The sequence below is a fragment of the Gekko japonicus genome, unplaced genomic scaffold, assembly GCF_001447785.1.
Source record: "Gekko japonicus isolate JY-2015 unplaced genomic scaffold, Gekko_japonicus_V1.1 scaffold931, whole genome shotgun sequence".
NCBI lineage: Eukaryota > Metazoa > Chordata > Lepidosauria > Squamata > Gekkonidae > Gekko > Gekko japonicus.
In genome coordinates, this window is record NW_015167566.1 from 621,344 (window position 1) to 644,196 (window position 22,853).

A 22,853-nucleotide genomic window follows, 5' to 3' on the forward strand; every position below is an offset into this window, starting at 1 on the left:
TCACAAATTAGATGTGGCTATTAGCCAATTGCACATGGGCATGGGTGTGCCCAATTGTTGGTTGTCATAGTTGCATGTGGGGATAGGCTAGAAGTTTGGAGACCACGCCTGCAGTCACATGACCCCAAACTCCAGCTTCTCCATTGCCTACGTGACTTTTTGCATGCGGGCCAGAGTCAGGAGCCATTAGGTCTGGCTCTTCCACTTAGAGGTGTGAAAGAATGTGTAGTTATATGGCATGGCTATTGAGGCCATTTGGCCTCACCATTTGGCTTGCAACAGGAAACAAGACACAGCATGTTATCAAAAGACATCACAGGAGAAGGCATGAGACTTTTAGAAATCAATATTTCTATACAGCAGCTTACATAAAAATACATATATAAATACAATTAAAATCAATCATAAAACACATAACAATTAAAATTAATTACCCTAAAGCGCTGGAACAGGGTTCAAGTAAAGTGTGAGAGCAGAGTTTCAGATTAAACAGTTTTACTTCGGTGACAATCATGATGGTATTCTTGCGCCAGCTCAGTTGATCCATTTATATGTGTGGTGGACACCGGCTGTGAGTTGTAGGTCAGGGCACAGGGTCACTTCTCAGGTGTTTACTGCGGCTCCTAATCAAAGGCCTGGTGGAAGAGCTCCATCTTGCAGACCCTGCGGAACTGTAAGAGGTCCCACAGGGCCCTTATCACTTCCAGGAGCTCGTTCCACAAGTATGGAGCCACCACTGAAAATGCCCTCGCCAGCCTGGCATCTTTAGGGCTTGTGAAGGCCAACTGATTTTGGGTCCCTGAATGCAGTGCTCTACCCTTGGGCCACTCTGGCTCAGGCACAGGACTTCCGTCTTGATTGATTTGGTTTCTTAAGTCCTGCCTAATCAATGATAGTAGGAAGACACCATCATCATAATGCATTGTGTTAATTTGATGCCCCTCTAATGATGGAGCCATTACACTCACTTTTGACAAGAAGGGACTGAGATAATCTAAGTAGAGTGCAAAAAGTGTTGGAGCCAAAATGCAACCCTGCTGCACTCCTTTCACCACAGGTATTCTCTCTCTTGGAGCCATGGTGGTTAAGACGCTGAGCTGCAGACCGGAAGGTCTGTAGTTCAGCTGTTCGAGACCCTAGTGCTGCGTGACAGAGTGAGCACCCATCCCTGGCCCCAGTTCCTGCCAACCAGTTTGAAAGCAAGAAATTGCAAGTAGATAAATAGGTACTGCTTCAGTGGGAAGATAACAGCATTCCGTGTGTCTCAGCGTTTAGTCGTGCCGGCCACGTGACCATGGAGGTCTTCGGACAGTGCTGGCTCTTCGGCTTGGAAACGGGGGTGAGCACCGCCCCCTAGAGTCGGATTCAACTAGCTTTCGGATTCAACTAGCCGTTATGTTTACCTTTTTATTCTCTCTCTTAAAAGACCTTTCCTCGACAACCTGATCTATAGATTTGTGCTTGTTGTTGTTGTTTTTGTTCAGTCACACAGTCGAGTCTGTCACTTTGCGACCCCATGGACCACATCACGCCAGGCTGTACTAGTGTACAGTAACTGAATTAAATGATAATAAACTTTTGAAATTGCACACTTTTGTAGCTTGGCCCACAACTTTTCTTTCCTTATAGTATCAAATGCCGAATTTAAGTAAAAAAAGGCAGCATATAATCCATTCATCTTTAAATATATCTCAGCCAACTGTGCTAATTATCCCATTGTACATTATAAAATAGCCCTTACTAAAGCCAAATTGTTCAGGTCCCCAAATCCTCAGGCAGCACATACACTAAAATTGATGCCTAAATAAGCAGGTGTTCCAAAGACAAGGCATCACTACAGAAAAGACCCCATAGCCAGTCTGCCACCATCTTGAACTCTGAAGGTGGGTGGAGTCATCTGAAGCAGTATTTAGGATGAAAAGCTTGGGATTCAACTATACGTGACTTGTGACTAGAGTCAGATTGGGGATCCCCTGACCTGACTTACAGTCACATATACATCGAGGGACTCACCTTAAAAACTGCTGTATCACTTATGGGGCTGTGAGCACTGTGAGGGGGGAGGGGGAGCTTCTATCTTCACTCCTCTACCCTTTTTCCCTAGCGGAAATGGCTGCGCGGGGGGGTCTTGTTTGCCTCTTCCTCAGGCTCCACGTGTCCTTGACCACATGATCCCAGGACACATGGACCCTGAGGAAGGGGCCAACAGCCTCCCCATGGCATGAGAATGAGAAGTATGCTTATTCTAACAAGACCGTGTGACTAATTTGGCTGCTGTTTTCTAAGTCAGCTCAAGTTTCCAAATATTCTTCAAAGTCATATCTGTGCGTAGGGAGGTGTATACAACCACCTGCAGACTTTGCAGAGATTTCCCACCTCTCCTGCTGCTGTCCACTGAACACCCCCCCCCCCAAAAAAAATTATTCTTGAAGATCAGCACTGGGAGCAAAGGGAAGGTCGGTAGTGGGAGGGGGGAATAGTCAAAAATAATTCCCCCCCTTTCCAAAGACCTAAGTGGCAGTAAGTCTTCAGAACAGCATGGTTGGATACATGTCAGTGTGTATATTAGAGAGACTATTTTATCTTCTCTTTTTCCAGAACTGCAACCCCCCCCCCCCCAGCAAAAGGCAGCTAAAATATTTCTTTAAAAGCTTTGCTGGCAGAGAGCCAAAGTTAAATTGTCGAGTATGAACTTTACATTTCAAGTGCCTAGATATTAGGATATTTTGTTAACATAGCAAAAGCGTATGAGCGCAGAGCAGTACCGCCGGGCTGGCGTTGATTGACCATGGAACATCATGGTCCATGGCATCCTCCTCTTGGATCCCAATGTGATGTGCAATAGGGAGTGAGCACGTAAATCGTGATGGATCCCGTGAATGTCCACTTGTGTTGAATCGTTTTAACTTGTATTTTATTGCACTGTGTGCCTTAACTGGTTTTAAATTTGTGGTAAACTTGTGGTATTGTATTATATTTGTGCTTTGTAAGCCGCCCTGAGCCCGCGTGCGGGGAGGGCGGGGTATAAATGAAATAAAATAGATAAATAAATAAAATAAAAGTTTGGGCCATAGAAGCATGACACTGAGTGCAGTAAATAGACCTCCCAAGAAGTATATGGCAAAAGAGGTAAACTTACATTTATTCAGGTACATCCCTGTTTACATTCACTGCCACAGGAAGTGGTGGGTGCTACAAGCATGGACGGCTTCAAAAGGGAATTAGATAAGCATATGGAGCAGAGGTCCATCAGTGGCTATTAGCCACAAGGTATAGATAGGGGCTCTGGGGCAAGTGATGCTCTGTCTTCTTGGTGCTTGGGGGGGGGGGTCAACAGTGGGAGGGCTTCTAATGTCCTGGCCCCACTGCTGGACCTCCTGATGGCACTGGTATTTCTGGCCACTGTGTGACACAGAGTGTTGGACTGGATGGGCCTTTGGCCTGATCCAACATTGGCGTCTCTTATGTTCTTATGTTAGTCAAAGGAGAGAAAGAAGCCTAATCTGAAGAGTACTTTCCCTGTCACAAGTGGCCAGCTTGTCCGGCATCGCGTGTGTGGGAGTACGAGGGCATTGTCTCTACAGGAGAGACCTGCAGAGACATCTGTCTCCATGGAAGCCATGTGAAGTGAGAGGGAGGGTTCAAAGGGCAGCTCCCAGGGTAAGACAAAGGGAGGCATCCCATTCAAGGAGATAACACCTGTACGCACTTAGAGTGATGTAGCCCCCCCCCCCCAATGTCCCAGCATGCTGAGTCACTCATTCCCACACTAGACTCATTCCCTGACATTTGTGGTTAAAAGACCAAGACTTAGGAAAGACTTTTTCTTCCCAGGACTCCAGATCCAGAATGCTGCTACCAGTCAGAGGAGATAACTATGAGCTACAATTGACCAATACAGATTAAAGCAGGGATGTTTGTGTTTGCTAATTCATTTTGTGCGTAATATTTCATTTTGTGTGTATTACTAATGCATGTTTTAAGGCAATTGTAATGCTTCTTTTTATTGCGTCTGTAGCCAGCTGGCTCCTTCCACCAGCGATTCTTGTGAATTCGATGACCCAAGACTGTTGCAAAATATCGAGACTGATCATGTAAGTCTGTTTTTCCATTATGGATGGTTCTGCTATCTCCTGCTAGACATCCTTTTTTTTGGGGGGGGGGGCCCTGAGTATTAGCTTAAGCCACTGGGCTGGAGCACGTTTAGGGTAGCCCCTGGTGTGAACAGTTTAGGAACAGGTGGGGATTGTGGCCGAGCTCTGCTCACGAGAGGGTGCCATTTGTTGTAACTGTTGCCTGCATGTTGGGGCTGAGATGCAGTTAAGACACTTTTGTGGGACTGGTTCTCTGTTGTTCCTCACACACAGCACAGTTCTGTATCCCTCCCTTTTCCGAAGAGCTCATGGTGTAATGCAAGGCTCTCCACCCCTCCGCTGTGAGTTTGGTTAGGTTAAGAGAGAATGATAGGCTGAAGGTCACCCAGTGAGCTTCGTGGATAACATTCATTCATTCATTCATTCATTCATTCATTCATTCATTCGCTCAGTTTATACCCCGCCCTCCCTGCCGAGGCAGGCTCAGGGCTGCTTACATAAAATGCATATAAATACAATTAAAGTCTATCATAAAAACAGCCATAAACAGATCAGTTATCAGTTATCCTAAGGTGCTGGAACAATACTCGAATAAAGTGCGAGAGCAAAGATTTCAAGACTGAACAATACTACTTAGGTGACAGTCATTATGGTATTCTCACATCAGCTCAGTTTGGTCGACTAATTTATGTGGCGAGACAGACTGAAGGTGGTAAAGCCAGGGTACAGGGTCACTCCTCGGTGTTTGAAGCAGCTCCTAGTCAAAGGCCTGGTGGAAGAGCTCCGTCTTGCAGGCCCTGCAGAACTATAAGAGGTCCCGCAGGGCCCTGATCTCTTCTGGGAGCTCGTTCCACCAATACAGAGCCACCACTGAGAAGCCCTGGCCCTGGTTATTGCCAGCCTGGTGTCTTTGGGGCCTGGGAGGGCCAGCCGGTTTTGGGCCCCTGAACGCAGTGCTCTCTGGGGAACATATGGGGAAAGGTGGTCCTTTAGGTATGCCGGATCCTGACCATAAAGGGCTTTAAAGGTCAAAACCAGCACCTTGAAGCGAATCCGGTATGCTGTTGGCAGCCAGTGCAGTGCTTTCAGCACAGATTGGATGTGCTCCCGTGTAGAGGCCCATCAGCAGCCTGGCTGCAGCATTCTGCACCAGCTGCAGCTTCCGAATTTGGAAGGGAACCAACTGCCTAATCAGCTGAAGATGGTAAAAGGCTGACTTGGCAGTGGTTGCTACCTGGACCTCCATTGTTAAGAAGGTATCCAAGAACACTCTCAGACTCCTAACCTCCGGTGCTGGCCGAGGTTGGGAGTGGGATCCCAGCCCTTAGGCCACCCCGGCTCAGGCACAGGACCTCCGTCTTCATCAGATTCAGTTTCAATCTACTCAGTCTAAGCCAACCAGCCACGGCTTGTAACGCCCAGTCCAGATCTTCCAGGGTAGAGTCAGATTGGCCACCCAACAACAGATAGGCCTGGGTTTCATCCACATATTGGTGACACCCCAACATGCCTCCGGGCAATCTGGGCAAGGGGACTCATATAGATGTTAAACAACATTGGGGAAAGTACTGCCCCTTGGGGTACTCCACAGGTCAGTGGATGCCTTTGGGACAGCTGTTCCCCTAGCGCCACCCTTTGTCCCCGACCCTGGAAGAAGGATGTGAGCCCTGAGTCGGCGAGGCAGTGGATCAGTAGTTGAGGCTCGATCTTATGGGGTATTCGCTCTCATGACGGCCATAAAACGATATCCTTTTGGACCTTTAGAAAAAAGTTTAAACTTTTTAAATCCCTCAGGTCTTTGGGGGGAAATGAATTTCTCCGAATTCAGTTTTTATTACGGCCCACAGGCCATTCGGAAACCTGACAGGTCCAGTAACAACAGCACTGCTGATCTGCCTCGATCCAGATGCCTCCGGAGGTCATCCGTGAGGGCAACCAGTGCTGTATCTGTCCCGTGTCCCAGGTGAAAACCAGACTGGGAGGGGTCTAGAGTGGAAGTGTCATCCAAAGAGCTCTGTAACCGGACTGCCACGGCCCTCTCGATTAACTTGCCCAAATAGGACAAGTTGGAAACCAGCCGGTAGTTAGCCAATTAGTCTGGGTCCAAGAATGGTTTTTTCAAGAGGGGACGGACCACGGCCTCCTTAAGTGTCCCAGGGAACTGAGTACGACTCTTCGCGACCCCATGGACTAGATCATGCCAGGCCTTCCTGTCTTCCGCCGTCCTCTGAAGTTTGCTCAATAATATATCAATATATTAATTTTCAAATAAACTTTTTTCTATTTATAGTTACTTATAGTAATTTAAGCAAACAGTTGTCCTAAAGAACAATGACAAAGAGGCTTTTTTAAACAATGCTAAGTACAAACAAAACTTGCAACTCAAGTACAGCTGTTTTCCCTTTCTCCCTTTCTCACAATACAAGAACTCGTGGGTAATCAATGAAATTGCTGAGCAGTCGGGTTAGAACAGATAAAAGAAAGTACTTCTTCACCCAAAGAGTGATTAACACGTGGAATTCACTGCCACAGGAGGTGGTGGCGGCTACAAGCATGGATGGCTTTAAGAGGGAATTAGATAAACATGGATCAGAGGTCCATCAGTGGCTATTAGCCACAAGGTGTAGATAGGAAGTCTCGGTCTGGGGCAAGTGATGCTCTGTATTCTTGGTGCTTGTGGGGGGGCAACAGTGGGAGGGTTTCTAGTGTCCTGGCCCCACTGCTGGACCCCCTGATGGCACCTGGTATTTTTGGTCACTGTGTGACAGAGTGTTGGACTGGATGGGCCATTGGCCTGATCCAACATTGGCTTCTCTTATGTTCTATGTGCATAAGCACTTGGACATCTAAATGTGCAGTAGTATAAACTTCTCAATGAAAAATGTCCAAAGGCTTGCTTAAACATATAAAAATGAAACTATTAATGTTGAACTCAAAATTATTCTGACAAATATTCCAGATATTTTCTCTTTGTTTCAAAGTACTCCTTCTTCAAAAGTAACAGTTCTTAACAAACACAAATATAATTCAATAAGATTACAATTTTCATTAGTGTTGCCAACGTGACCTAAAAGAGCCTACCTCTCTTGCGTGAAGCAATGAAATCGACTTGTATTATTCAGTCCTTTTAGTATAGTATAGTATGAATGAATGAATTTTATTGTTACAGCGCATAGCCAGCAATGGTATGGTATGGTATGGTATGGTATGGTATGGTATGGTATGGTATGGTATGGTATGGTATAGTATAGTATAGTATAGTATAGTATAGTATAGTATAGTATAATAGGATTTTTTTTCATTGTTATCTTTAGGATTATAGGAATCCTTTCAGGATAGGATTTTTTTTCATTGTTATCTTTAGGATTCCTATACTAAAAGGATTTATTTATTTATTTATTGAAATTTATTATTTATTTATTTATTGAATAATATGCGTCAATTTCATGCAACCTGGTGATCTAGAATAGAGCCTAGAGCAGATCTAAAGGAACCATTGATCCCATTTGGAAGGGGGTCACTGGTGTTGTAATTTATTATCTACTTTCTCCGCTTAAAGGGGAATGTGATGCATTCAGCATCTCTGTGTGCTCACGGGAGCATATATGGGGCTCTGAGTGTGGGTATTGTGATCAAGGCAACAGGATGACAAGTATGCAAGAACTACTGTGCATCACCTTTGAGACAATCAAGAAATGTTCTGTGCCAGGGAAAACTGGCTGTGATCCAGAAAATGGGACAATTGCACATGCTTGGTTAGAACATGAGAATATAAGGAAGTCTGTTGGATCAGACCTTTGGGTCATCCAGTCCAGCATCCTGTTTCACATAGCAGCCAAACAATTGCCCTGGTGGGCCAACAAACAGACACAGAGACCAAGACCTCCTCCTAGCATTGGTATTCAGCTGAATTTTATCTCCTTGTTTTCAAAAATCAGATTTTTAAAAAATTTGCCTGATAGCCAGTGTGGCATAATGCTTAGAAAGCTAGATTAGGACTGGGAAAAACCCAGACTGAAGTCCCTCACTCTACCAGGAAACCCTCTGAGTGGGCCAGTCCTCAGCTCTCTATCTAACCTTCTTTGCAGGATTGGTGAGATGATCGAAGTAGAGGGGGAAGATGGACCATATACTCTGTCTTGTATTCCTTGGAGAAAGGGGGGAAGACAGTGATCTAAACTAATAAGCGATATTATATTAGACTCACTTCATGCATTATTTGTGTGGTGCAGGATACCTTGAGATTTGATGTTAGGGCAGCGAAATAAGTATTCAGTATTAACCCAAATCTAATAGACAAAGTGCAGATTAAAATTACTTGCCCCAACTTGAGTTAGACAATGAGAAATAAGGCAACCTGTACCATCCACAAATATCAGGACATTGTTATCTCTGAGGCGGTGTTTTAAACATTTTCTTTTGGCATTAAGCAGTGGAATAAATTCAGCACCGCTGGTGACACTGTATGTCAAAGAGAGAACAATGGTTGTGTGGTGGAGCTGATGTGATAAGGCAGCCCTCATTGTTGCTATTGAATCAGGTGGGTGGAATCTATTGTATGCTGTGAAAATGGGAGGACAAAAGCAGACTGAATAATTGATTGCATACAGGGAGATTATGGGGTGCCCCCTCTCTCCAATGCTAAAGAAAGCTAGATTGTTCTCTGTTGGCTGATGAAGCTTGAGGTGAAGGTGTGTACTTGGACAGATGATAACAGCTGTCATACAAACAATAAGAGTCCACAGTGATTGGCCAAGAACTGAGACAGGTCCATTGGTCTGATCCAGTGAGGCTGTACTTTCATTCTTGGATGTAGTAAATCAGTTCCCTTTGGTACTGGTGTTTGCCAGCCCATAGCCATGAAGAGGAATGAGTATACGGCGGGGGGGAGTTCATCCCAAACCCCGAGACCTACAATTGGCTTAGGGAATGACATGCAGTCATCTTAGGGAAAAGTGCTTTCCTTATAATCATGTTGGGAGCCCTTTGTTGATTTATTAGTGTACCTCTATTTTTCCTTTAAGAGATGTTGCAGAGCATAAGGCAAGGAGGAGTGGTTTAAAACCGTGCTGGGAAGGCTAAGGTGTGGGGGAGGTAGCAATTAATCACTGCTTTAATATTAAAATGGGAGGTTCCTGAATGACACCTGCCTGCAGATTACTCCCTCCAGCCTAGATATTATCTTGTGATGCCAGACAAGTAGATCTGTGTGGTTATTGTGTAGTGAGGAGAAAGCACTCTCTGCACATGTGCAGAGAGTTTGCAGTCTCTCCATTCATAGAATGTATGATTCTTGAGATCAGATTTACTAAGATTCTCCATATACCTTATTACTCAATACTGTTAGGTTCTGGGTTCAAGTGTACTTGAGAATTATGCTTCTTAAGGTCCTTTTGCCCTAATCCCAGATTTGGGGGGAGGTGAGGACAGGGAACTTCGTTGGGAGTTCAGCACATGTTCAGAGGTGTACGTTCTTTCACATAAGCAAGGTACAGCAAAGTGACTTGCAATGAACGCTTCTAAACAGAAACTGGACATACTTTTTTTTTTGCTTCTTTTCCACTTGCCTTGGTGCCCCACCTACTCCTGAGGGCCAAGTTGATGTAGCAGTTAGAATATTGAAACCAGGAGTTTGGGAGACCCGGGCTCGAAGCTCTACTCTAGACTAGCGTTCCCTCTAAGCTTAGTTAGTGTGAGTTAGCTCACAGTCTTTTAGCCTCCAGCTCACACATTTTTGTCTTCGCTCAGGAAGGATGGCTTCAGAACAAACTAATTTATGGAGTAGCCAAATCGCTCACTCAACTTTAATGCCAGTAGCTCACAAAGTAGAATTTTGGCTCACAAGACTCCACAGCTTAGAGGAAGCATCGCTTTAGACCTCTACAAAGCGTATACAAATTGGTAACCTTGCATACATCTAATGTTTATGTATAATTTTTAGGTCAAAAACACAAAAATCCAAAATTCACTTTAAATACACATGGGGGTACATGAACATGAAGATTATTTAAGTTGCATAAGAGGCAGAGAGTTAAAGATTACTATCTTAGCAGATAACCTTTCTCAGAACTGTAGTCTTCAGTGCATTAGAACTAACTAAAGAAGATCATTTTTTGAAATTAGTAGTATATGGGAGCTCCTCTTATCTTCATGGTTGTATACTGCCTGTGTGAGCTTTGGATATTGTCACATTTTACGTATGGCATTGTTCCCCTGGATTTTTGTGTTTTTCACATGAAAATTATATATACACATTATATTTATGCATGGTTATCAATTTGTTAATGCTCTGTAGGGGGTCTTTACTGTGTAGTTTCTTTCTTGTTTGCCTTTGTACTGAGACCTCTCTCCCCTTTTTTCTATCCCCCCCCCCCGTCTTTCTGCTCTGCCCTGGAAGCTTGCTGGGGGATCTTGGGCCCCTCACACACCCTGAGCCTAAGCTACCTTGCAGGGTTGTTGTGAGGATAAAACAGGAGAGAAGAATGATGTAAGCCCATTCAAGTCCCCATTGGGGAGAAAAGTGGGATATAAATGAAGCAAATAAAATAAATTATCTGCTGTAAACAAAGGAGGCAATCCCAGAATAATATGAATGTTACTTAAGCTTTCTTCTCAGTGGGGAATTTCACATTACCAGTCTTCTCCCGGTTTCAAGCCGGGAGTCTTCCGTTTCCAGATGAACCGGTACAGGGCTGCCGTTTCACACACGGCTTGCCCCTACCGGAAAGGAGCCGATTCACAAGCGGTTTGGCATTTCACACTGGCACCGCTTTGTTTTCCCGCCGTTTTCTTCCCGCGCAGGTGAGCGATTTTTTTTTAAAGGTTCGGCTTATAGCGATATATCGATATATCACTATACCAGAACCTCAAATGGTCGCAATAACGATCCCATTGGAATGCGACTCCTTAGAGGTTCCGGTATAGCGATATATCGATATATCGCTATAAGCCGAACATTCAAAAAAAATTTTTTAAAAGCCCGTGCGGGCGAAAAAAGGCGGGAAAGAAGCGTATCGGAACCGGGAGAGGGAACGGAAGACTCCTCGGAAGCGGTTGACAGGTAAATCGCTTCCCTCCCGGTTCCTATACGGAACAGAGACTTTTGTGTGTGAAATGGCAGTCAGATCCCGGTAGGGAACCGATTCTCAAACGGGTTCTGTCTGAAATGACAGACCAGAACCCGGTTGAGAATCGGTTCCCTACCGGGAGATAGCGCCTGTCTGAAATTCCCCAGTGTTCTATGCACTTTTCACCCTTGGCATTAAAGAGGAAAGAAACGGATGAGAAAGAGGCAAAGGGGCCCAGGGAGAAAAAAGGATGGGAGCGAGTAGAGAAGAATGAATTTCTTAAGCAATTAACTGGCTCAGTTCAAGCCTTCTTTCAGCCCCCCCCCCCCAATCTGGACAAAAATTGCTTGTACATTTTCCCTCATATTGTCACAATGAAAAAGGCTGGAGACTTAATTTTTTTTCAAAGGAAGTGGGAATGCAGAAAGAGGGGCTCCTGTATGGCCTGTGTATTTGAAAGGAACTTAGAAAGGTAAAATGACTACCAAGTAGTTAAGAAGAGCACCAGTAGCCATCATTTTCTTGCTCCTTGTAGTGGTAAGGGGTTTAGTCGCTCCCTATGGCATGACTCCTCAGGTTTAATTGGGCCTCGTCTTGTAGCCCACAGCTGCTCACATCCGAGAATTCCTCAGGCTCTTGGCTGTGTGTCACACCGTAGTTCCTGAAAGAGACGGGAACAAGATAATCTACCAGGCTTCTTCTCCAGGTTGGTCCTTGACTTTTTCTTTTGTGGGAATGGAGAGCCCTTACAAAGATACAATTTAACAAGGGCATTGATCCCAGCCAGTTAAGAAAATGTCCTTTACTTGTGAGAAAGCCTTCAGAGGGCACTTCACCACCAAAAGGGCGTGTTCTTTCCTTTAAAAATGCTGTTCTTGTGTGCTGTCTATTTTGGCTAGTTTGCACAGAGCCCTCTCTTCTTGGTATTATGAAGAAGGTGGTGGAAAGGGCCATCGGGCTGCAGCCAAACTCTGTAGCATGTGGTTTAGTTAAAACTATATAAGATGATGTATTGAGATGCAGAAATAATTCTGAATTTTTTTGAATATGCTTCAGCTTTTATATATATACACACACACACACACACACACACACACACACACACACACTTTATATCATTATTATATTATTGATTGTCCTAAAAAACCTTCCCCCCCTCCTTTTTTTCTGTACCTACATTCCTTTTTTGAAAATAAAAAATATTTTTTAAAAGGTTGCAGCCAACCTTTGGCACTACCATCTGACTGACTAGCAAAGTGCTCACCCTGGGTTGGCACATCACAATAATCTGTGTTTAAGGATAAACTTCCAAGGTACCCCCAAATTTCGTGCAACACACTTTGAAAACGACTAGTGTAACAAATACTGCAACCCTGGCAATAACAGATATAGGTTATAGTTACCTGGATGGTCCTGGGGTGGGGCTGTAGCTCTGGTGGAGCATCCTCTTGGCATGCAGAAAGTCTCTGTTTCAATCCCCAGCATCTCCAGTTAAAGAAATCGGGTAGCAGGTAATGTGAAAGATCCCTACCTGAGACCCGAGGGAACACTGCCAGTTAAAGTAGACGATACTGACCTTGATAGATCAGTGGTATAAGTCAGCTTCACAAGTTAGTGCTAACCTAGACGCAAAGCTCTCAGACTCAAGAAACGCAAGTTAATTACACTTTGCAGTTGTGCTTAACAAATGCATACTCAACTGAAGGGGCAGAACAAGGAAGAAAGTCCTGTGCCTCCAAACCAGACCTCTCGTGATATAATTGCTTATGAATACTTGTGTGACCACACAGTGAATGATCTTTTTAAAAATATTTTTAAAATACTTTCCATAAAGGCAGACTCTTTTTATTGACAGACGAAGGAGCCTTAGTCAAAGGAGCAAAGAAGCTTGGCTATGCTTTCACTGGAAGGACTCCAGATTCCGTTATCATTGATGCGGTAAGAACACATCCAAAGGGTTAGGGCAAAGCAGTGCATTCTGGGAAGAGAGCACACAAAGGGATGAGGAGAGTCGCAGAGAAGCAGACGGAGCAAGGAATGTGATTGGCGTGAGGGGTGGCTGGGGTGGAGAAATGTCCCGTAGACAGGAAATCGGCATGCACAAACCAAGAAGAAGAAAAACATGGTGTCATAGCAACCCCTCCTAGGCAAGATACAAGCACAGGTGGTCTCCCATCCATACACTTACTGTGGCTGACCCTGCTGAGCAACCAAGCTCTGATAAGCTTAGGCTAAAATGGGCTATTGGGGCAACTAACATAAAGCAAATATTCTGGAAATCGACTGTGAGCTTGAAGACTAAAATATGATTTGCATAATTACATGTAATTAACATAAATTACATGTCAGCTTCATTAAGGCAGCGGTTGAGAGGTTTGGTACTGCAGTCCTTAGCAGAGTTACGCCCTTCTGTGTCTGTTGAATTCAGTGGCTTTAGAAGGGTATAACTCTGTTTGGAATCACACTGTAAATTGTGGAACTGAAATGAGTGTCTTTTAAGCAGAACAGCCAACCCTGCAATTTGAGTGGGAGGCTCTGTGGAAGCTTCGTAATGAAGTCCCAGAAATTATTCAGCAGCGGGCTGCGCTTGAGGAATTACCATGAAATACATGGATAAACTTGACTATGGGAAAGATTGATAAGGACACGGTTTTAGGCAGCAGAGGGCACTGTCTGCACATATTTCGTTTCATGTGCTTGGAAACAGAATGGTTCCCCCTACATCTTTCCATTGCTCATTGTAGTTCTTCCCTATTAAAGTTCTACTTTCCATCTCATGTTTTGCAGCTAGGTGAAGAGGAGACATTTGAGATCCTTAATGTGTTGGAATTTTCAAGGTAAATTTCCTTTTGAAACTATTCCAGTACCTAAGCGAAGATAAATAGGAGGGAAAAACTCCCCAATTATTTTCTAGAAGTACTCTAGGTTCAGTGGCTTCCTATTATAGCCATAGTTTAATTTCATTAAGTTCGAGCCTCATCAGAATTAAACAGCGTGCAAAGGTTGTCTATTAATGGTCTAGAACGTGTTCCAAAAGGCCCCTCTTTCCAAGTAATAAAGCCTTCCACTAGGAAGCGGTTCACCCGTTCACTGTTTTCTGCTTCACTTTGACAGTGTCACAGTATTCCCTTTGCTAAAATTTTAAAAGGTTCCATTTTCTCAGAGAAGTTTACAGTAGAAACAAGCACCATTAATTTAGCCTTGGGCTTCCCTGGCTGCTTTTTCCTAGTAAATCTGATCATTCTCTAATTCTTGAGAGATGCATCAAGACAAATCCTTCATCCGTCCTTTGTATCTGTGTGGGTGAAACTAAATAAGAAAACACAGAGGACAAAAAACAAAAGAGCCACTTGTCAAATTATATTGGGTGTTCACCTGAGTTGTTTTAAGTATACAGCTAAATCTGTAAAATAGCTGTGTACACACATGAAGCTGCCTTGTAGTGAATCAGACTATTAGTCCATTAAGGTCAGTATTGTCTACTCAATAAAAATGAAAGGTGGTATAAAGTCATAACATTCCTTTTCTACCTGTGTCCTTGCAGTATAATTATGTTTAAAATAGGTGCAGTTACTCATAATCACAAATTTTCATTCTATATTATTTAAAGTCTTTTGCTCTGTCCCTCTTGCTCAGTATAATTGAGTTATTACCTGGGTTTTGTGACATTAATTTAATACCTAATGAGGCACACATATATGTATATAAGTGACGTATTTTTTAAAAAATCTTTTTTTTCTTTTTTCTTTTTAGCCAACAGAAAACCCCCCCCCCCCCAATTCACCAATAGTTTTCTGGAGTTTGATGGACACTCAAAACACTGTTTTCCTTCACTGGCTAAAAGCACTATTGGTGGGATCTTCCAGTTAATCTAATAAAGAATGAGAGAAGGAATCCTTTCATTTAAAAATAATGAAATGCAGTTAATTTGTATAGACAAGATTAGGAAGAGTGGGTCAAGTTTCCCTTGTTGAGGCTTTGCAGTTTTCAAAGGACCCAGCACACGTTTGCGGCATAATTGCTTCCACCCATAAGTTTGCCTTGTACGTATCTTTGGTGTTTTCATACTGACCTTTACAGTGACATTTCTTTTAGTACTTTCAGTAGTATTTGTTTCAGCCACAAAATGCTCTATGCTCTCTCACCTTAATAACATGTAAAATTAGACAGAGGGAATCTTAAAGCTGCCATCTGAAAGCATACTCCGAGATATATAGGGTGCTTTCATACCTACTAAATAATGCAGTTTCAGTCCACTTCAGCAACTGTGAGGAGGAGGAGGAGGAGGAGGAGGAGGAAAAAAGAGGAGGAGGAGGAGATTGGATTTATACCCCACCCTTCACTACCCAGAGGAGTCTCAGAGCGGCTTACAAACTCCTTTCCCTTTCCCTCCCCACAACAGACACCCTGTGAGGTAGGTGGGGTTGAGAAAGCTCTGACAGAAACTGCTCTTTTTCAAGAACAGCTGTGCCAGAGTTATGGCTTGCCCAAGGTCATCCAGCCAGGTGCAAGTGGAGGGGTGGGGAATCAAACCCGGTTCTCCCAGATTAGAGTCCACGCACTTAACCACTACACCAAACTGGCTCTCCTGTCAGACTAATTGATGCAGTAGCCAAATCGCTCGCTCACAACTTTAATGCCGGTAGCTCACGAAGTAGAATTTTTGCTCACAAGACTGCACAGCTTAGAGTGCAAGTGGATTTTGCCATTTCACACAGTAAAATCCAGTCACAAAGTGCATTGAAAGTAGATTGAAAATGCATTTTTTAGTGTGTGTGAAAGCACCCATAGTCAGTCCCATTAAGCTCGGTAGGACAGACTTCCAAGCAGGCACAATTAGGATCGTTGTTAGGAACTTTGTGCTCCTGCCATCTTACAATTGCACATCCCAGTATTTGTTGTTGTTCAGTCGCACAGTTGAGTCCGACTCTTCGCGACCCCATGGACCAGATCACGCCAGGCCTTCCTGTCTTCCACCATCCTCTGAAGTTTGCTCAATTTCATGTTCATTGCATCTATGACACTGTCTAACCATCTCATCCTTTGCCGTCCCCGTCTTCTTTGACCCAGTATACTGAATTGTATATTTCCCTAGTAATTTTATATTAATGTGGGTGATCACAAACCCCATTCTATGGGAAACTGCTTCCTGAGCCTGATTAGGACACTCTTCCTGACTCTGCTGTTTTACCTATTACTCATATTTATACGTCTTTAGAGAACTGTAAACTGTTCCTTCTTCCTTGTTGGGTCAAAGACTCCATGCTGTAGGTATTTTCCTTTCCCATCCAGGTTTTACATTTACTGCTAGTCTCATAGCCCCCTATTTTACTCCCTCTACTTCTCCCCTTATATGTTCTGATAGCCAGATTTCCCCCCCTCATTTGTGAAATACAGAAGTGCTGGTGACATTGTTTTCCAGCGATCATGATGTGTTGAGGATTTCACATGTTCTGTCACTCATGTGCTCGTAATGTATGCATACACATACACATAATACACAAATCCAAGTATAATGTCTTTGGGCCTGTTACAGTCTTGCAACATGGGCCCCTCTCCCCAATCCCATCCCATACATAGAGTCTCATGATTCCTTTCAGTCCAGGTTGGGCCCCAGTAAAGTGTACCCACAGCTTGGGTTGAATGCACGTACATACGCACATGTTTACATTTCCCCCTCACTTTGGGCTTCCCAGATCACTCCTTTAGGCATTAGCCATGGAATTTAGATGTGCCTCTTGAACTATGGGAAAGTGATATATAAGAAACATTCATCATTCCTTTCTGGATATTCCTTTAATGTGCTGCACCTCCCATTATTATTATTTTTTTAAAGTCTGTCTGCCTTCTGCACCTAAATTGCTTTGCCAGCCTGGGTGAGAGAAGCACAGCCTGAAATCTGACAATGGCTCCCTCCACACTGGGGATTTATCCCTGGGTGAAACACAACTTTCTCCTCCTTTGTCGGGGAGTTTCTGCACAATGTCGCACTCCTTCCAAGCACAACTCATGGGGCTCCTGGGGTTTTGCCTCTTGGCGGTGGAAAGTGCTATCAAGTCACAGCTGACTTATGGCGACCCCGTGGGGTTTTCAAGGCAAGAGACCTTCAAAGGGTGCCTGCTTCTGCATCATGACCCTGGTATTCTCTGGAGGTCTCCCATCCAAGTACTAGCCAGGGCTGAGATCTGACAAGGTCAGGCTAGCCTGGGCTATCCAGGTCCGGGTATTTGCCTCTTAAGGAGCCAGCTTGGTGTAGTGGTTAAGTGTGCAGACTCTAGTCTGGGAGGAACCGGGTTTGATTCCCCACTCCTCCAGTTGCAGCTGCTGGATGACCTTGGGCAAGCCATTGTTCTGACAAGAGCTGTCCTTGAAAGGGCAGTTCTTGAAAGAGCCCTCTCAGCCCCACCTGCCTCACAGGGTGTCTGTTGTGGGGAGAGGAAGGGAAAGGTGTTAGTAAGCTGCTCTGAGACTCTGAGTGAAGGTGGGGTACAAATCCAATCTCCTCCTCCTCCTCCAGACAGAGCAAAAACAACAACAACAACCTTCTCCTTTTCTCTGACGGGAATGGTGTTTCCACTGCAGGCCCAGATTCTGAATAAAAGCTCTGATCGCAGCCATAACTCTTCTTATAGCTTAATTTATTTAATGTTCTTAATCTAGAATGTTGCCTTTTACAAATATCATGAGCTGCTTTGTGGACTCTGCCCCAAAAGTGATCAGTCAAGACAATTGGTTTCTACTCTGACATCTTTGCATGCCTCACTCTACCAATGCATCTCTCATTGCCATGAAACAAAGGAGTTAGAAAGACTGTGAGCAACAAGCAGTGTAGATACTCTGTACCTGTTCCCACCCATTGGAGGGCATTTTGCTAATTATTCATAATAATTAAAAACGTTACAGTGAAGACATTTCTTCTTCTTCTTCCCAGTAATAGAAAGAGAATGTCTGTCATTGTTCGGACTCCAGCGGGGCAACTACGTCTCTACTGCAAAGGAGCTGTAAGTGTCTCATTTCTGTTGGAGGGAGAATTGTCGCCGTGATTTCTGTTACAGTCCTGGTATTTTGTGTTTGATAAATCAGTATTCTGTGTAACAGTGATCACATCAGGGCACGGAAAATTTAGGGTTTCAGCTGAACAGTATTATCACTAAGGCACAACCCTAAGCATAAATGGGACTTGAGGAGGGCAGGCACAGTTATGTGATCAGGATCAAACCAGTGGCCATTTCTGTCAGTTCTGATGATGCCAGTCATCTGCTTAGGGCTGCGTCTCAGTTGATCGGGGGGGGGGTGCAGTTCTTTGCCGAAGGTCCATCCACATGTGCGGTTTTGTGACTTGACTGTTTATCTTCCTTGCATATAATAAATACCTGCCACACATTTCTTGGAAAGGCAGGATAGAAATGCTTCAATTACAATATAAAATTAAAACATAAAAATATAAGGAGTTTGTGTACACACTGTTCATTTGTTTCCTTTCTCATTGGCAGGATAATGTCATTTTTGAAAGGCTTTCCAAAGATTCCCAGTACATGGAACAAACAATGTGCCATCTTGAATATTTTGCCACTGAAGGTAGGCAGAATCCTTTAACAGTGTTGGATTTCAGACTTTTTATGTAGAAAAACAGAACAACATGCTTTTTAAGGCCAATAACAGACACTTGTGTCCGAGTGTTGAAATTGGCATGATAGAAAAACTGTTGCCTGTTGTATATACACTTCCACTTTTTGCCTTTGGTAAAAAAAAAAGGTTTTGTGAAGTTTTGTAGGGTTTTCCAAAAATATGAAAAACTGGTTTAAACAGACATGTAAGGGCTCTGCTGGATCAGACGGATGGTCCATGTAGTCTAGCAACCTGTTTCACACAGCCACCAACCAGTTGCACTGGAGGGCAAACAAACACGGCGTAGAGGCCAGGACCTTCCCCTGTTGCTGCCTCCCCACACTGGTTCCTGCCTCTGACTGTGGAGGCTCCCTAGAGCCACAGTGGCTAGTAGACATTGATAGGAAAATGGCAGAACAGGGGAGAGTGTGTATACACTAAAGGGAACATTGCATCTCATACAATTTTTAACCCTCTTAATGCTATAATTTGTCTCTCACACACAAAAAGGGCTGAAGTGTGGCTTAGCAGCACTGCAGGCATCCTGCTTAAGCCAACAGTGAAACTTTGCTAGGCAAAAGAGGGACAAGGTCTGTATTGTACTCACTTGAAAGAAGGGCAAACTGTTAGATGTGGCATGACTGAACCTCTTAGCTGGAACTAGATGGGGGGAGAGATCAGAAATTGGCATGTGGGGAATAAAACCAAGGGAACTGAAGAGCAAATGAAATATATAGTAGCCGGATTGTAAAAGCTTAAGGAAAAAAGGTGGAAGAAATTGCATTAAACCTTATGCTCCCACTGGCTTCCCTTAAGATAAAGCGCCTATGAGTTTTATATGAAATCATATATACTGATCTCTTATTTCAGTGGTACTCAATGCTAGAGTACAACAACTTGGGGACTAGGCTGTGTTCCCTTTATTAGCAACCATTTTTGGAACCAAATTGGAGCAAGAGCCTTATGTCTTCCCAGAACTGAAACATTCCTTCCCCTCCCCACACACACACTTTTTGTCCTGGGAACTCCCACATCCTCAATAATAAAGTATTTTATATGGCCTACTCTCTCCTTTCCTGGTTGACTTGTGCCAGAAGAGGAATCATTACTTTTATATATGTCGAATTCTGTCAGTGGCCCAATAAAATATGGTTGTTCACATTCCATGTGGATTTGTCCTTCAGATCATTGTGCATGGTTAAGCCATGTCAACATCCGTGTGAATTACATGTGTCCCGTTAGATGGAAATACCAAGCATTATGCTATTTGCAGTTGGACTATAATGTGGAGCTATTCACCTACCTCATGTCATGGTTCTGTGATTTGCAATTTAATTTCAGATGTGTTAAAGTCAAGTATTCCCCCCCCCCATCAGTACTGGAGTTGTTCCTGGATTGCTAAAATGACAAAAATTGGATTATTGTAATATTGCAGAACATTCAAGATGGCACAGCTTATGCCCTCAAATATAAGGGGTAGATGCACTCTTGCAAAAAAGTGATCAGATTTCATTTATTCTGTTCCATTGTGTTCCTTCATTCCAGTTGCCGCCTGTGTACTTGGCTGCTATTTTCGCTCCCTTTGGCTCATTTGCCTTTTTGGTCTTTTTGACATTACCACTGCATATGCTGGCATTGCTAGACGCCGCAACAACAAAAAAGACACACTAATGAAATATGCACAGATAAAATTGAAAGAGCATTAGAGAAGAGTGTGCTTTCCTTTAGCAACTCCTTACACCTTCTTCTGAGGTTCCCAAACTTATTTTGCCTACTGCCCCCTTTTCAGAAAAAAATTTACTCAGTGGCCCCCTGTACATCTACCTTCAAGAAGTGGACGAAAAGATGCAGTTTGTGGATCTGCACCTGGATTGTTCCAGCCCACCTGGATCATTCCAGCACCCCCGAGGGGGCAGTATTGCCCACTTTGGGAACCAGTGTCTACATGATCATCACTCACATATAGAGCAGGTTTCTTTTTAGCATAACACATCACATGATATGCTAATCTTTTTGAACCAATCACATTGGTGTCATTTTCATTGTCTCAGCCCCCCAATGCAACCAACCTCTTCTTTTGTGCCACTGGAGATATTTTTAGTACTTAAAAGAAAAATTCTTAACAGCTATAACTTTATAGTCCTAAATGGCTGGGGGCTAGGGTATGTGAAAGATCACCTTCTCCCATCTTATTCCACTGTTCCTTGAGTACATAAAGAGTATCAAGGAGGCCTTTACCAAGTAGGGCTTTAGGGTTTCGAACGCGTGGCTATTATCTGACATCTTCAGTACATTCCTGAGGAGGGTTGTACCCTTCTAAGTCTACTGAAGTCAATGAGATTATTAGGATGAAACTCTGTTTAGGATTGTACTGCTGGCTACTGAAGCATAAAAGCCCCTTTTAGAGCATTTTAGCTTTAAAAGGGGATTAGACAGATTTGTGGAGGATAGATCTGTCAGTGACTAGTAGCCATGGTGACTAAAGGAAACCTTCACATTCAGAGGCAGGAAACCTCTGAACACCAGTGATGGGAGCCAACATGGGGGAGGAGGCCTTGGCCTCTGTGCCTTCTTTGTTGACCCTCCATGGCAACTGGTTTGCCACTGGGTGATACAGGATACTGGACTAGATGGACCACGGGTGATCAAGCAGTGCTCTTTGACATAAAAAGGAAGATTATGGGGTTTCCCCCCCACATATGCTGTCAAGAAAGAGAGGGGGGTCTTAAATTTTCATACAGGTTACAGTTGTGTACATTAATAACCTTTTACGTATAATTGCTTCTTAAGTGGATTTTCTTACATTCAGTGTCATCATCCTTTTGAGTAAAAGCAGTAGCTTCACAGAAGACTTTAGACTTGATCCTGCTCAAAATGTCTATGCCTGACTCATGTTGTTCTTGGGGGATGATGGAAATCCCCAGGAGCAGCGGGGGGGGGGGGGTTGTAGAGCTACTGTGGGAGGAGGAAATTGCCAGACCCCCCCCCTCCTGGCATATGTGGATGTTTTGATGGGGTTCAACCCACTGGGGTCTGCATGTGTTTCACTGAGGATTTTCTCTTATTTGTCCCCTCTTAAACACACATATTCACTCATGCACGAATGTTTTGTCATGTTATTGGGAGGTTGATATGCAAACCCTTATGAGTGTGCAATTCATTGTTCATTTCTCCCAAACTGTAATTTGCATTGCTCTTTCCATGTAATGACTGAGGAACGTTCCATATGATAAGGTTTCTGTGTTTTCCTTTTTAGGTTTGAGGACTCTGTGCATTGCATATGCAGACCTCTCAGAAAACTCTTACCGGGATTGGTTGAATGTTTATAATGAAGCCAGCACCATCTTGAAAGACAGGACTCAGAAGCTGGAGGAATGCTATGAGATCATTGAAAAGGTAATGAATGACGGAAGATTTTTCTGCTGCAAACATCTGAATCCTCGTCCATTTGCATTCACTATTCTTTCAACTGGCATTAAGCATGGCTTTATTCAGATAAAGTAATCAGCTTAAAGACAACATGCTGTTCCATTGTAAGCCCTACATAGAGGACTTACTTTGTTGGCTTGATTGGAAGCAAGGCCACATGTGTTAATTTCAGAACTCTCAACCAGTGTGCTTTAACAAATGGTTTCTCCATTCCTTTAAAAAAGTACAGTAATTTCATAATTACCAGTATATCATTTTGACAGACAAAAAATCACAGCATTTCAGCATATTGGTCCACCAAAGTATCGTCTACTCAGAGTGGCAGTGGCTCTCCAGGGTCTCAGGCAGAGGTCTTTCAGATCACCTAATATCTGATCCATAACTGGAGATGCTGGGGATTGAACCTGGGACTTCCCGCATTTATTTTTATTTATTTATTTATTTATTTATCCTTCGACTTAATATACCGCCCTAACCCCCGTAGGGGTCTCTGGGCGGTTTACAGTTCTTGGGTGCTAGTCACCTATATCGACCCTAACTACGGCCACACATTGGTACAAGGGGGGGGATTTCCCTACCGACACCCTGGTGAAAGCATTCCTCGGCTCGGCTCCTTCTGGCTGCACGATGTCTGGTGCTCAAGCAGACGGGGGGG

At 43.8% G+C, this 22,853-nt stretch overlaps 1 protein-coding gene across 1 annotated transcript in view; it reads left to right on the plus strand.

The window, feature by feature from the left end:
- Positions 1-22,853, plus strand: part of ATP8A2 (ATPase, aminophospholipid transporter, class I, type 8A, member 2) — a 224,812-nt gene that overhangs the window by 147,371 nt on the left and 54,588 nt on the right. The window contains exons 16-22 of the mRNA XM_015413822.1: positions 4,019-4,094; positions 11,762-11,867; positions 13,017-13,099; positions 13,949-13,998; positions 18,093-18,162; positions 18,655-18,739; positions 22,026-22,165. Of these exons, the coding sequence (XP_015269308.1) occupies positions 4,019-4,094; positions 11,762-11,867; positions 13,017-13,099; positions 13,949-13,998; positions 18,093-18,162; positions 18,655-18,739; positions 22,026-22,165 (610 nt within the window). The remainder of the gene's footprint in view (positions 1-4,018; positions 4,095-11,761; positions 11,868-13,016; positions 13,100-13,948; positions 13,999-18,092; positions 18,163-18,654; positions 18,740-22,025; positions 22,166-22,853) is intronic.